Source organism: Mercenaria mercenaria, chromosome 18 (genome assembly GCF_021730395.1).
Source record: "Mercenaria mercenaria strain notata chromosome 18, MADL_Memer_1, whole genome shotgun sequence".
NCBI classification, from domain to species: Eukaryota; Metazoa; Mollusca; class Bivalvia; order Venerida; family Veneridae; genus Mercenaria; species Mercenaria mercenaria.
Genome location: NC_069378.1, coordinates 56,669,675 through 56,686,559, shown reverse-complemented (window position 1 = coordinate 56,686,559; position 16,885 = coordinate 56,669,675). Strand labels below are relative to the sequence as shown.

At 37.1% G+C, this 16,885-nt stretch overlaps 1 protein-coding gene across 1 annotated transcript in view; it reads right to left on the bottom strand.

The window, feature by feature from the left end:
• Nucleotides 1–3,155: 3,155 nt before the first annotated feature.
• Nucleotides 3,156–16,885, bottom strand: part of LOC128550675 (pre-mRNA-splicing factor CWC25 homolog) — a 28,434-nt gene continuing 14,704 nt past the window's right edge. The window contains exons 5-9 of the mRNA XM_053530182.1: nt 15,225–15,294; nt 9,680–10,978; nt 7,558–7,697; nt 5,745–5,915; nt 3,156–5,081 (exon numbers count right to left, since the gene is read on the bottom strand). Of these exons, the coding sequence (XP_053386157.1) occupies nt 4,967–5,081; nt 5,745–5,915; nt 7,558–7,697; nt 9,680–10,978; nt 15,225–15,294 (1,795 nt within the window). The 3' untranslated portion in view covers nt 3,156–4,966. The remainder of the gene's footprint in view (nt 5,082–5,744; nt 5,916–7,557; nt 7,698–9,679; nt 10,979–15,224; nt 15,295–16,885) is intronic.

Here is a 16,885-nt window from a genome sequence, read left to right as displayed (position 1 = left end):
TATTAGATAAGTATGTGGAAATATTCCTTCAAATCGGAAAAACAGCTTACAACCTGCGGTATATTAGGTAAAAAAAGACCATTTTTGCAAGTCGCACTATTCCTTATCCCGTGTTTACCGGAGGATTTTCCATCGATTCAAATCTCATGTCCAGCATTCCAGACATATTACAGTACTGTTTCCAAAAAGAAAGGTACCGGCAGATAGAGAAAACAGTGGAGCAGGTTGATAGACATGTGTTATTGTCTAGATATCCTTGAAAAAGGAAAAATGTAAGAAAAACTCACATTTTCAGTTTTGGCCGCCATTTTATTCCCATGGTAAGGAGTAGATCGAATACCCCCCTTGTTCATAACGACAGGGTCATAAATGTGGCCTCAAGAGGGTTAACAAGCTTTTCCTTTGATTTGAGCGGGTGACCTGGTTTTAGCCCCATGTAACCCAGTTTTCAACTTGGCATAGGAATCATCAACAAAAAACATTCCAATTTAATTAGGGTCATAAATGTGGCATCTAGGGTGCTTAAAAGCTTTTCCTTTGATTTGACCTGGTGATCTAGATTTTGACCCCAAATACTCCAGTTTGGAACTTGGCCTAGAGATCATAAAGATAAATTTTCTGTGCAAGTTTGTATCTAAACAAAGCATAAATAAAACATCTATATGGCTGAAATGGGCAAAAAAAGAAAATAAACAACAGAAATACAAAATAGAACCCAGGATGGAGTCTAGCCAGTTGTCAAACGGAATCGAGATCATATTGTGTCTTAAGATGTGTGTAAGTGTGGTTAAAACCGAATGTAAAATTTCACTATCGTGTTCCCAAGAGACAAAAATAAATTTTGGCTCCCTCGGGGGTCAATCAGGGTCCGTAACTCCGGAACCTATGACTTGATATGACGGATTCGTCATGATCCAAGATCTATTGTTCTAAAAGATGTTTTGCAAGTTTGTTTAAAATCAAACCATAAGAAATCTCCATATAGCTGCAAAATCCAAAATATTAAATTCTGACCCTTTAAGACACTATAACCTTGGAACCATGATGGGATCTGGTCAGTTTTCAAAAGGAACCAAGATATACCAAAACCAGTTGTGTGAAAATTTTATCAAACTCGATTGTATAATGTGGCCTCTATCGTGTTCACGAGCCAAAATAGCAAATTGTGGCCCTTTTATGGTCCATAACTCTGAAACCCATTATAGGAACTAAGTCACCTTGAGTGACCTTGCAAGTTTTCGAAAGAAACCGAGATATTATGCCAATAAAAGTTGTGTGCAAGTTTGATAAAATATTGCAAAATGTGGCTTCTATCGTGCTCACAATAAATTTTAAACGGACGACGAACGAAGGGCGATCACAAAAGCTCACAGGGGAGCTAATAAAACAGTAATCTCCCGTATATACGTACCAAATGTTGTTTATTTGTTTTGTTTGTTTTTGGTTTAACGCCGTTTTTCAACAGTAATTCAATTATGTAACGGCGGGCAGTTAACCTAAACAGTGTTCCTGGATTCTGCACCAGTACAAACCTCCGCAAGTAACTGCCAAATTTCCCACATGAATCAGAGGTGGAGGACTAATGATTTCAGACACAATGTCGTTTATAAAATAGTCACGGAAAACATACGCCCCACCCGAAGATCGAACTCACGTCTCCAAGATTCGTAGACCAACGCTCTACCTACTGAACTAACCTGGCAGGTGTCAAAATGTTGTTTAAGTAGAGGATAAAAAAAATCAAATGATAAGAAACATTTGCTAGTATATATAAGTAGTTGATCACCCAAATAAATTTACAAAATGCTGTTGTAGTGAAGGATCACGCATCAAAATAAAAGAAAACCAGGCTTGGTAGTTGATTATTTTGCTGTGGACACAAAATATGATAGGCAAAATAGTCATTTGAGGCCCCATTTGCAACTATGACCTCTGACCTTCTGACATGGTTTATGCAATGCCCATTCTCCCAGCACCATCTACCTGTATATCAAGTCTGAAGTCAGTACCTTGAACAGACATTAAATAATACTCTAAAGAAAATTTGAGGGTCAAATTTGACTTTGAATTCCAATTGTGACCTGGGTCATGTGCTTTGAACACCTTGTAAATGTAGTCTATCTATAGGTGATGTTGAAGATCACCACTTTGAAAGGTCATCGATTTATGTTCTGGACAGTTTTAAAACTGACCAATAGTCTTATTGCATTTCAAGACTGGTGAAGAGTTTTTATAATCTTTTCCAAGATGGCATATATTGTAAACAAATTTCGACATTTTTGATACTTAAAGTAACTTTTCTACAAAAATAATATGATACGGTAAGTGATTATGCAGCTGCAAGGAAAACAAAGATAGTTTTTTTTATACAAACTGTTAAACATATCATTTCAACAACTATTTTATTGCAAATAACAATTTTCTGTGCAAACAAAACCTATCCAAAAATATTTGAAACAATACGGATGCACTTTATATACATGTATATGAGAAACAAGAGGACCATGATGGTCCTGAATCGCTCACCTGTTCCCACATGACCCAGTTTTGAGTATGACATCGTTTTCTCTATTATTTGACATAGTGACCTAGTTTTTGAGCTCATGTGACCCAGTTCTGAACTTGACCTAGATATCAACAAGATAAAAATTCTGACCAATTTTCATGAAGATCCATTGAAAAACATGGCCTCTAGAGAGGTCACAAGGTTTTACTATTATTTGACCTATTGACATAGATTTCGAAGGTACGTGACCCTGTTTTGAACTTGACCTAGATATCATCAAGGTGAACATTCTCACTAATCTTCATGAAGATCTCATGAAAAATATGGCCTCTAGAGAGGTCACAAGGTTTTTCTATTTTTATACCTACTGGCCTAGTTTTTGAACGCACGTAACCCAGTTTCGATACTAACCTAGATATCATCAAGGTGAACATTCAGACCAATTTTCATGAAGATCCATTGAAAAATATGGCCTCTAGAGAGGTCAAAAGATTTTTCTAATTTTAAAGTTTTTGACCGCAGTTGACCCATTTTCAAACTCGACCTAGATATCATCAAGATGAACATTCAGACCAATTTTCATGAAGATCCATTGAAAAATATGGCCTCTAGAGAGGTCAAAAGATTTTTCTAATTTTAAAGTTTTTGACCGCAGTTGACCCATTTTCAAACTCGACCTAGATATCATCAAGATGAACATTCAGACCAACTTCCATACAGATCCAATGAAAAGTATGGCCTCTAGAGAGGTCACAAGGTTTTTTTATTATTTGACCTACTGACCTAGTTTTTAAAGGCACGTGACCCAGTTTCAAACTTGACCTCGATATCATCAAGATGAAAATTCTGACCAATTTTCATGAAGATCCATTCAAGGGTATGGCCTCTAGAGAGGTCACAAGTTATTTCTATTTTAAGACCTACTGACCTAGTTTTTGATCGGAGTTGACCCAGTTTCAAACACGACCTATATATCATCAAGATAAACATTCAGACCAGCTTTCATACAGATCCCATGAAAAATATGGCCTCTAGAGAGGTCACAAGGTTTTTTCTTTATTTGACCTACTGACCTACTTTTTGAGGCACGTGAACCACTTTCGAACTTGACCTAGATATCATTAAGATGAACATTCTGACCAATTTTTATGAAGATCCATTCACAAGTATGGCCTCTAGAGAGGTCACAAGGTTTTTCTATTTTTAGACCTACTGACCTAGTTTTTGACCGCACGTGACCCAGTTTCGAATCTGACCGAGATATCATCAAGATTAACATTCAGACCAACTTTCATACAGATCCCATGAAAAATATGGCCTCTAGAAAGGTCACAAGGTTTTACTATTATTTGACCTACTGACCTAGTTTTTGAAGGCACGTAACCCAGTTTAGAACTTGACCTAGATATCATCAAGGTGAACATTCTGACCAATTTTCATGAAGATCTTGTGAAATATATGGCCTCTAGAGAGGTCACAAGGTTTTTCTATTTTTAGATCTACTGACCTAGTTTTTGACCGTACGTGACCCAGTTTCAAACTTGACCTAGATATCATCAAGTTGAACATTCTGACCAATTTTCATGAAGACCCCATGAAAAATGTGACCTCTACAAGCAAAAGTTTACGCACGGACGCACGCACGGACGGACGGACGCTGCGCGATCACAAAAGCTCACCTTGTCACTTTGTGACAAGTGAGCTAAAAATCCTTCAACATTCAGGCTGTAACACAGATCTGCTAAACAAATATTGAGAGGGTCAATTTGTAAGCGAAAGTAACCTGTTTCATTGGTCAGTCATATCGGTTTGTTGTGTTTTGGGTATAACTTTCAGTTATGTAACGATAGGCAGTTAAACTAACCAGTGTTCCTGGATTCTGCTCCAGTACAATACTGTTCTCAGTAATTACCCACAAACATCCCCACATAAGTTAAAAGGGGATGACGAATAATTTCAGAATCTTTCATGATTTTGTCACGAAGAACGCCTTACTTGGGGATCAAACTTACAAATGTATGACCCCGGAATACGTAGATCTGTACTTTCCCTACTGATCTAATCAATGATGTATGAAAGTGATTTTTTTTTTTATTTCAGTTATGTTTAATATTGTCTAATTCTTTTTTTCCAAACCCCCTTAGAGATACATGTATGCTGCACTTTACAACGTAAATTTGCTTATATCTACTCTCTGTCTAAATGTGGCTCAGTGAGAAAAATTGGTATTTTTATTGACACATCTCTCAGTCTGTAATAAATACTTTAGTTTTTCTTAACACCGAGTGTCCATTTTATCTGCTACATTTGATCACTTGATTACAGGAAGCACATGCCATAACGTTTAGCAAGTTTTTGTTCAAAATGAAGTTCACTGTAATTGCTTCTACTTGAAAAAAAAATCTTTTTTTTTCTTCATGTGCCCATTACACCATATCGGTTGCTGTAGTATCTATTTCATTATTTCTTGCTAAATCCTCTGTCCATATCTGCTGCTGTACGTAATATATTGTGTTTATTCCGTTTGATACGATCCTCTACAGAACTGTGCTCAGCATGAAGGGACATCATAGGACTGGAAAAAATAACAGCTCATGTTAAGTCATATTATTACATGACTGACACCACTTACATAACTTTCAAATATTGTTTGTTTGTTTGTTTGGAGTTAAACGCCATTTTTCAACAATATTTCAGTCATGTAACGGCAGGCAGTTGACCTAACCAGTGTTTCTGGATTCTGTAGCAGTACAACCCTGTTCTCCGCAAGTAACTGCCAACTTCTCCACATGGATTATCAGAGGTGGAGGACGAATGATGTCAGACACAATGTCTTTTATCAAATCGTCACTCTCCCTACTGAGCTAAGCGGGCGGGTATTCTCATACTCCATCAACTAATACATATTTTTTCCAGACCGAGGTCTGCCTACTATAGAAATTCTATTGCAAGCTGGGAATTAGTAAAGACTTTATTTTCCATGTTACATGCTATCTTGATTTCTTGACAATTTAAACGGCAAAATGCATAATATGCCATCATGTAGCACAAAACACGTTCAAAAAGTTACATGAAGATCAGGTATAAATATGAGCATTGACAAAATCTGTCTTTTATTTGACCCAGTGATCCAGTTTCAACAATTTCTATATATAGCCCTACACAGCAACAAAGTTGATCATCAGAATTCATTTACAAAATGCTGTTATAGTGAACAATCTTGAAGAAAAGGACTTACTTAACAAATTCTGAGCTGCCTGTAGTTTCATAATTTTTCTGTTGATTATCCTTTTCCATCTGTTCTTCCTTGGCATAACGTTTTACATTACTGGTTCTTTGTTCTTCTCTCCATTTAGCATTCTCCATCATCTCTGCAAGTCTTTTCTTCTTATCTTCCTCTGTCAGTTTTCTGTAAAAGTACCATGTTTCGGCATATGTATTTAACATAACGTAAGTGCAGGGCAGACCGGTTAAGGTCACTCACTTCGAATCACTTGACCTTCACCATTTCAGAGTTAATGTTTCTCGGCCTACATAGTCCACTGAACATGTTTGCAAATTTTCAAAGCTGCAACTTTTATAGTTTTTGTAAAATGCTGGACCTTAACAAAATATATCACCACCGCCGACGCCGACGATCAAGTGACGTCAATACCCCGTATAATTCTTTTTAAAAAATCAGACGAACTATAAACAAAACAAAAATAATCATGCATACAGGTTTGAAGTTTCTTGGTGAAGTGATTCTAAAGTAACTGTTTAGAAATAGTTAGTTTTTAATGCCCAGGTCCCTGTGACCTTCATCTTTGATCTATTGACCCACAAAACCATAGGCTCATATACTTCAAAAGCACAATAATACTGCCAAGTTTGAACCTTCGAAGGCTTTTTGGTCAGGTGGTTCTTAAGTGCACGGACACCGTTTTCAATGTTCAGGTCTATATGACCTTTACCTTTGACTTACTGACGCCCAAAACGAGAGGGGTCTTCAACTTCATATGCCCAATTAAGCTTTAAAGTTTACAGGTTCTGCGTCAAGTTGTTTCCAAGTTACTGACAGGCGACCGTTTCGGAGATGCTGGCCCCTTTGACCTTGACCTTTGATTAAATAACCCAAAAAATATTGGAGTAATTTCCTTCATAAGCATAATTAAGCTGTAAAGTTTGAAGGTTCTGGGTTCTCAAGTTGTTCTAAAGTTATTATTAGGCAAAAATTGTTTTCAAGGTTTAGGCCCTTATGACTATAAACATACACCCACTGAGCCCTTACATAATGTTGGCCATCTGCTCCATAAGCTAAATCATGCTTAGTCTGCTATGAAGTTTGAAGGGTCTGGGTCGATTCTAAAGTTATTGGGCAAAAACCTTGAAAATGTGACCTTGACCTTTGACTAACCATCTACTTCATAACCTGAATTATGCTATTCAGTTTGAAGGTTCTAGAACAAGTGGTTGTCAAGTTATTCGGGGAAAACCATTTTCAAGGTTCCTGCTCCTTCAAACTTGACCTTTGATCTATTAACCCCAAATACTGTAGCGGTTGTCCTCTTTATTAGCCCAATCATGCTACTAAGTTTAAAGGTTTTGAGACAAATGCGTCTCATGTTAATGTGCTGAAACTGTTTACAAGGTTCAGACGCCCTTGGTCTTAACCTTTGACCTACTGACATAAAAAAATACAGGGGGCATCTACTTGGGAATTCCTATCATGCTACTAAGTTTAAAGGTTCTATATATTTAGTTCTTAAGTCATTGGGCAGTAACCGTTTTCAAGTTTCAGGCCCCTCGCCCTGTGACCTTGACATCTGACCTACTGATCCTAAAAAGCTATGTAATTAACTTCAAAAGCTCAATCATGTTACCACGTTTGAAGGGTCTGATTCAAGCGGTTCTCAAGATGTTGGGCAGAAACTGTATCTGCAGACCGACTGACGTGACCAAGAGGTGCAAAGCAATAAACCCCCACTTCTCCATGGGGGGACATAAAAACATATCATATCTGATTCAATGAGTCTGTTCAAGGGATTATCTCATATATCTTAAACTTTTACTTCTTTGGCTGTCTTGGTGGTGTCCTGCTTCTTGATTTTTTTCTCTGTTTAGCTTTTCTTGGTGGTGATTCAGAACTTGAACTTGATCTATATTTCATTCTTGCATTCTGTGACTTTTGACTTTGTACCATGTCAGGATTCTAAAAAAATCAAAAAGTGTGTCCCGTGAAATCATTTATAAAGTTGGTCAAGTACCAATTTCAGTGGATTTGCATTAAATCGAGTTCAAGGCGACTTTCCACATATAATTTCTATATAAAATTCATGTTTGCTAACAATGAGTCATTTTGGCAAAATTCAAAGTTTCACAGTTATGAGAATTTCTTACGTATATTTTATATGGCTATGTTTAGGTAATGTAGTTGTATACACATATTTTCAAGCAGTTATCTATGTTGATCAGAGGTCACTTTTACATCTCAGTTTCCTCTTATGTTTCTGTTCAATGTAACAGCCTACAAAGTATAACTGTTTGCTTTTTTGTTTAGCACCGTTTTTCAACACTATTTCAGTTAATCAATGATGGGCAGTTATCCTAACCAGTGTTTCAAGTATCTGTCCTAGAACTGACCTATTCTCCCCAAGTAACTGCCAAATTCTCCACATTAATCTGAGTTGGAGCACCAATAATTTCAGACAAAGTATTTTAGTGTGGAGGGGGCAAGACATTAAAAGTCAGTAACTTCTTACATTCCTTATATTAATGGTAAAACTTCTTAGAACAAGAGGACCATGATGGTCCTGAATCGCTCACCTCTTCCCACATGACCCAGTTGATAAACATTCAGACCAAATTTCATACAGATCCCATGAAAAATATGGCCTCCAGAGAGGTCACAACGTTTTTTCATTATTTGACCTACTGACATACTTTTTAAAGGCACGTGACCCACTTTCGAACTTGACCTAGATATCATCAAGATGAACATTCTGACCAATTTTCATGAAGATCCATTCATAAATATGGCCTCTAGAGATGTCACAAGGTTTTTCTATTTTTAGACCTACTGACCTAGTTTTTGACCGCACATGACCCTGTTTCGAACTTGACCTAGATATCATCAAGATGAACATTCAGACCAACTTTCATACAGATCCCATGAAAAATATGGCCTTTAGAGAGGTCACAAGGTTTTTCTATTATTTGACCTACTGACCTAGTTTTTGATGGCATGTGACCCACTTTTGAACTCGACCTAGATATCATCAAGATGAGCTTTCAGACCAAATTTCATACAGATCCCATGAAAAATATAGCCTCTAGAGAGGTCACAAGGTTTTTCTATTATTTGACCTACTGACCTAGTTTTTGAGGGCACGTGACCCACTTTCGAACTTGACCTAGATATCATCAAGGTGAACATTCTGACCAATTTTTATGAAGATCTCATGAAATATATGGCCTCTAGAGAGGTCACAAGGTTTTTCTATTTTTAGACCTACTGACCTAGTTTTTAACCGCACGTGACCCAGTTTCGAACTTGACCTAGATATCATCAAGATGAACATTCAGACCAACTTTCATACAAATCCCATAAAAAATATGGCCTTTAGAGAGGTCACAAGGTTTTTCTATTATTTGACCTACTGACCTAGTTTTTGACGGCACGTGACCCAGTTTCGAACTTGACCTAGATATCATCAAGGTGAACATTCTGACCAATTTTCATGAAGATCTTGTGAAATACATGGCCTCTAGAGAGGTCACAAGGTTTTTCTATTTTTAGACCTACTGACCTAGTTTTTGACGGCACGTGACCCAGTTTCGAACTTGACCTAGATATCATCAAGGTGAACATTCTGACCAATTTTCATGAAGATCTTGTGAAATATATGGCCTCTAGAGAGGTCACAAGGTTTTTCTATTTTTAGACCTACTGACCTAGTTTTTGATAGCACGTGACCCAGTTTCGAACTTGACCTAGATATCATCAAGATGAACATTCTGACCAACTTTCATAAAGATCCCACAAAAAATGTGACCTCTAGAGTGGTCACAAGCAAAAGTTTACGGACGGACGGACGGACGCACGGACGAACGCACGGACGACGGACGCTGCGTGATCACAAAAGCTCACCTTGTCACTATGTGACAGGTGAGCTAAAAAGTAAAACTACTAACCAGGATTACAAGTCCATAGTTTTTAGGCTTTTCTTTTCTCTCGGAATCACTCCCCGAATCCATCATCTTTTTCCTGGGAATCTTGGTTTCTTCCTGAGAATCAGAACTTGAAGAGGAATCAGATTGCTTCCTATTTACAGCTGGCGAATTCTGTCTGCCATTTTTATTCTCCGACGGTTGAGATCTCACATTTTTTCTACAAGATGATGATGATGATGATGATGAGTTCTGTCGTATTCTTTTTACCACATTATCATGTTTCTTTTGACCTTTAACAACACACTTCTTTTTTTCAGATTCTGATGATGACGACGATGATGACCGATGTCTCACATATTTTCTAGCACCTCTTACAGACTTTTTTTCTGTCTTATTGTCATCAGATTTACTATCTGACTCAGAGCCAGAATCAGAACTTAAATATTTCTCCTGTCTAGATTTCACTCCTTTATCACTATAATGTCTAGAACTAGCTGCCTTTTTACTACTTTTATATCTTTTCTCTGTTTCAGAATCAGAATCAGATGAAGCTGCTCTATTTCTTTGGTTCTGTTTTTCATCATATTTAGATCTGCTGTTATTTTTGTGTCTATCCCTGTCATAGTAACCATCCCTTTCATTTCGATCTCTCTCGGACCGAGAATATCTGTCCTCATTCCTATCATCTCTATGTGATATTCTTTCCAATTCGACTCTATCATTATATCGGTCTCTATCATTATATCTGTCACTATACCCACTTCTATCTTCCCTATCACTATCTCTTCTAGAGGACCTACCATCATCCCTGTAATACTTATCGCCTCTGTGTTTCCTATCTGAATCATGTTGTTCATTATAATGTGCTCTAACTCTATTTCTTTCACCTCTACCTTGTTCAGATCTCCAGTCTCTACTTTCAGTTTCTCTATGTGATTTTCTCCCTGATTCATATCTATCACCATATCTATTTCTATCACTGTATCTATTATCATTATCAACACTGTCCCTATCATCGTATTTTCCTCTTCTCCTCTCATTTTCTCTTGAATCTTCTCTATCTCTTTCATGCCGATAGGTTTCTTCCCTTGATTTATTGTTATTATGGCTACGACCACCTTCATCTGCACTTAGCTCCCTTTGTCTTTTCCTGTCCTTAGACTTACCTCCCTTGTCAACTGATTTACCACCTTTATGTTTAGAGTTTAAAATATTAAGATATGCTGACATTAAATCATCATCACTATCACTGTCTGAGTCTCTAGCTTTGTGTTTCTTCTTCTTTGACTTTTTCTTCTTTCCCTCCTTCTGTCTTTCAATCTAGAAATAAAAGCAACAAGGTAATGCACACCAGAAAATCAAATGCTACATATATATGTATACAGTCTGTTTGTACTACAGTTCAACAGCATGAATCAAACTGCATCTACAATCTATTAATTCATAAGCAACAGACATGAATTCTGTAAGTTACAGCGGGTTCGGGTCTGGCCGGCCGTCGACAGTAACCGGCCACTGCGCAGAAACATCCTTTATTTATGCCATTGTTAAGTCAATTTGCGCAAATACGGGAGTTTCCAGTTCGCCATTTTTAAGAATTTAAAAATCAAAGAAATTCAGTACGTTTTTAGTATTTTAGCGACAGATTTAATTTTAGCAGCAGTAACTTATCTATATTTAACATTTTGACATGTGTAATTTATTAAAATTTCAAGGTAAAAAAATAATGTAGTTTCGAGGAATCGAGTTTACAATCTTATAAATCGTTATCGTATAATCTGTTCGTAAACGCTTGATGGAGGTTGAAGATGTTTCTATTTTTAGGGTGGCCGAGGATGGCCGACGAAATTTTTACAATTCTTGTCAACTCTTGACACTTGCACAAAAAATCATTTAAGTGAAAAAGTACAGAGACCTAGATCTAATGACTTTATAATATTATAATGATATCTATAATAAAATGTTATATACCAAAATATAAATACTAGTAACTATTCTAATTGTTTAAATCAGAAGAAATCACGCATTAATAAAGATCCCACTAAATTTGCTCTAATTAGTATTAATTGGCATCCATCAAGTTTATCATTCATTCGTCAATTATCATTATCAGCTTGTCAATTTGCAGGTAGTAAAAAAAGTATGAAAGTTTCAGACTGGATTCCCATGTTACTCAAGAGCAAAGTTGTTTCAAGAGCAGTGTTGTTTGTTATCTTGGCGATCTCATTTCGAACCCAAAACTGCTGTATTTTATTTTCTTATGACTAAATTAAATATAGAACTACATTTTTGTCAAGATATGAAAAAACATATTATAACTTCCACTTTGCGTGTTTTGATCTGTAAATGTACACAAGTGAGCTTTAGCCTAATAATACGTTTGTGGGCACTGAGGGCCTAACGCATTAATCTTTGGGACAACTCTAATTCTACAAAAACACTATTTCAATATTTTTCTGTCTTTTATACTAGTATACGAGTCGGCATTAAGAAGTAGCCAGTGTCCAAAAGGGCCTCCGTGGCCAAGTGGTTGAGGTCGCTGACACAGAACCACTTGCCCTTCACCATGTTGCCCGGGGGTCTTTTTCCACCATCAAATGCAGGCAAGTCACCACTGTGTCAGTGTGACGTACGTTTAACCCAACAATCTGGTGTTCCAGGGCTTACTGGGCACTGGGCATGTGTTGCATGTTTGAAATTGACTAATGAACAGGTAACATTAGATTTCTATGTGTGTGTGACTATTGTGGATTAGATTTTTCAGATTTTAGGAATGTAGACAAAGTAACAAAAGTTTCACATAGATCATAGTCATCACCCTAAATGATTAATGATACTGACCATGCTACTTCTGTTACTTTGTCTACATTCTTAAATACTGAAATTGATTCTGCATTAATTTTTAAAGGATTTACGGAATATGACATGCTCTACATGTTTGTTCTTGCAAATTTATGACGTAGATATGTTTCAAATGAATTTTGAGTGCTTAATTTAATTCATTAAAGAATTATTACGATTTTTTTATCAAAACAGCATTGTCTTTTTAAAAACTTTGTCTCGGCCGGTGAAACCCGACTGTGTGGCCGGCCAGCACCTAAAACGGCCAACATGGACCGACGACACTGGACAGTAATTACATTGACTGGTTATCAATTCGTACAATGTTTTACCACAATTAACCCCTGAAAATGTGTGGGACAGTCTGATCTATATTTAGACTCACTAGAATACTAAATCGAAACTAGAATGTTCCTAATATGGTACTGAATTAATTAAACGGCCAAATAACCCCGAACCCGCTCTACATAAAATTCGTGTTGTTTATTTTACTTGACTTGACATCATACTGACCCAAGTATAGGTGAAATAGCAACTTTCTAGCTTTTAATGGTAGAGGAAAGCCCTTGGTGTCACCAAAGCATTGTGTCAGGCATGGGCAGGCACCTGAATAGAACACCGACTTTCCCTCAACTAGCTGAATAGCTAACTAAGTAGAATACTTCTTCTCCAAAAGGAGATTTCAATCACCAAGCGGTAATGGTCATGTGATTCAAAGTCAGCTACCTTAACAACATGGAGTCTGCTATATAAAGTTTGAAATCATGCAATACTGGATTTACACACTCCATATTTTCTCAAGGGTTAAGAACATCCTAGAGGAAGTAAATCAAACTATGTATCAAGCCTTCACCATTCTATGGACTTCTGTTTTTCAAAAATTTAAGTCTGAGAAAACCTTGAGAATCATTTGACACGCGACTTTAAAGGTATATTAGATTCAAATCTCATGTTTACAAAAAAAAAAGTTACTTTTTTGGAGGGGTGGGGTTGGGGGGTGTGGTATAACGTTGCACCGACACAGTTAAAGGTCATATGGCGATTTTCCAGCTTCAATGGTGGAGGAAGACCCCAGGTGCCCCTCCGTGCATTATTTCATCACAAGCGGGCACCTGGGTAAAACCACCGACCTTCCGTAAGCCAGCTGGATGGCTTCCTCATATGAAGAATTCAACGCCCCGAGTGAGGCTCAAACCCACATCGATGAGGGGCAAGTGATTTGAAATCAGCGACCATAACCACTCGGCCACAGAGGCCCCTCAAAAGTTACTTCATATAGTTTATGTTAACAAACAAATAATGTGTCTTCCCATTACTATGCATTAGATTTCATACAGTAAACACTATAAACCTGTATACTGGTAGATAATCACAGTATGGATGTGTACAACCCCTGGTTCATAGGTAGAACTTATTCAAAGGCATTTCTATTTTTAGCTATAGGGACTAAATATCTTAACATATTTTGGGGACAACTTCAAGTCAAATAAAGATCCATCTAGCGGTTCATCAGAAAACAAGAGCTGTCTCCATAGGATGACACATGCCCCCGATGGCACTTTGAATGAATAGTTATGGCCGATGTTAGAGTTTAGGACCTTTGACCTACAGACCTGGGTCTTGCGCGCGACACGTCGTCTTACTGTGGTACACATTCATGCCCAATAATTTTAAAATCCATGCATGAATGACAAAGATATGGACTGGACACGCCCATCAATGCACTATCATGAAATATGACCTTTAACGTCTAAGTGTGACCTTGATCTTTGAGCTACGGACCTGGGTCTTGCGCACGACACGTCGTCTTACTGTGGTACACATTCATGCCAAGTTATTTGAAAATCCATCCATGGATGACAAAGATATGGACCGGACACGAATGCACTATCATGAAAAAGGACCTTTAAAGTCTAAGTGTGACCTTGACCTTTGAGCGACGGACCTGAGTCTTGCGCGCGACAAGTCGTCTTACTGTGGTACACATTCATGCCAAGTTATTTGAAAATCAATCCATGGATGACAAAGATATGGACCGGACACGAATGCACTATCATGAAAAAGGACCTTTAACGTCTAAGTGTGACCTTGACCTTTGAGCTACAGACCTGGGTCTTGCGCGCGACACGTCGTCTTACTGTGGTACACATTCATGCCAATTTATTTGAAAATCCATCCATGGATGACAAAGATATGGACCGGACACGAAAATTGCGGACAGACCGACAGACTGACAGACCGACAGACAGACGGTTCAAAAACTATATGCCTCCCTTCGGGGGCATAAAAATCGTAATTTTTAATTTCAGCTCTAGTGGCCCCTGCGATCAAGAGATTCATAAGAAGTCCTTTAAAGGTATTTCTATTTTAGCTCTAGTCGCAACCGACAGAGACAAAGTGCCCCCAGAAAAAGACCTTCTAATTATTCTACACACAAGGTTGGTAAATGTCCATCAGGGGATTCAATTGAAGAAATCATTTAAATTTTTTTTGAAACATTTGAACTTGATAGAGGACCACAGCAAAATGGCTACTAAGTTTTATCTTATTCCAACCACTAGTTTCAGCAGAGATGTCATTTGCAGAAAAGTGTAGCTGGACAGACAGACATCAGACAGTAGGTGATCATACTAGATATTAGCTACACTGAGCACATTGCGCTCTGGTGAGCACAGAATGCACAATTTCAACTAAATCAGAAAATCAAACATTAAAATAATCATACTGCTTGCTGTAGTCTTTTCATTTTCACCGGATTGTCCAATAAACGTCTTTTTGCCTCTTCTTCTTTGTGCCTGTAACAATTTTTAAACCACTAAAACCTTTGGCCTTTGAATCTAACCCATTTTATTCTAAACCTGGTGTAAAGTTTTAAGATTTACTATTTAAAAGTGTAAGCATATTAAATATCAACTTTTGATGACTGATTCTTAGGTTCTTTCATTGCTTTGACTTAGTAATGAGTACACAGTTCATGGTCAACTCTAGACTCAAAGGAAGTACAGCCTTAGAATCAAGAGACAAAATCTCATCTACAGCCCTTACATGAGTAGCTACTGCTTTCCCTCTACTGTACAAACAGTAAAACCAGCTATTTCAGTGAATTTATATCCCCTGCTCAGTTCTGAATAGGATGTTTTATGATATGAGAGACTTGATTTTGAAAGATATCTAATTTCCAGATATACATAATGGCATGTACAAAAAGATCTTGCAATGGTTTTTTGGTACCTACATGTATCATTTACAAAATCAAGGGAAACAAGAGCTGTAGGATGACAGAGCGCTCGACTATTCAAAGAAATGATTGGAGAATGGGGTCAAAATATTACCACAGATTTTCAGACAAAAGAAAAAAATAGATTAGACAAACCATGTTCCTGTATTTGTGGATTTCGATATTGCACTAAATGGAAATATGTGACCATGATGGAAATGAAGTGTACAAAGTTTCAAAGTCAAACAGTTTAAACAAAATATGGAACAGTATGAAATATTTAACTGATTTCCAAGTCCAAAAAGGGCCATAATTCAGCCAAAATAGTTGTCAGAACTATGTACTCTTGCCTAAAGATGGAAATCATGATGATAAACAAGTGTTCAAAGTTTAAAAGCCATATGTCAAATAATTTTAACAAAATGCAGACTTGTACGAAAACAGAACCAATTTCCAAGTCCAAAAAGGGCCATAATTCAGCCAAAATAGATGACAGAGTTATGTACTCTTGCCTACAGATAGAGACTATAATACTGAACAAGTGATGAAAGTTTCAAAGCCATATGTAAAACACTTCACACAAAATATGAACTGGTACGAAAAACTTAACCAAAATTTCTAAGTCAAAAGAGGCCATAATTCAGCCAAAATCCTTGATGGAGTTATGTACTCTTGTCTATAACTGGACATGGTGATGGAAAACAAGTGTTGAAAGTTTCAAAGCTTTATCTCAAAAGATTTTTTCAAAATGTGGACTGGTACAAAAAACTTAACCAAGATTTCTAAGTCAAAAGGGGCCATAATTCAGCCAAAATCTTTGATGGAGTTATGTACTCTTGCCTATAACTGGACATGGTGATGGTAAACAAGTGTTGATTTCAAGTTTCAAAACTTTATCTCAAAAGACTTTGTCAAAATATGAACTGGTACGAAAAACTTAACCAAGATTTCTAAGTCAAAAGGGGCCATAATTCAGCCAAAATCCTTGATGGAGTTATGTACTCTTGCCTATAACTGTACATGGTGATGGTAAACAAGTGTTGAAAGTTTCAAAGCTTTATCTCAAAAGACTTTGTCAAAATGTGGACTGGTACGAAAAACTTAACCAAAGTGTGACGCTGTGGTGAGTAGGATAGCTCTACTTATTCTTCAAATAGTCGAGCTAAAAA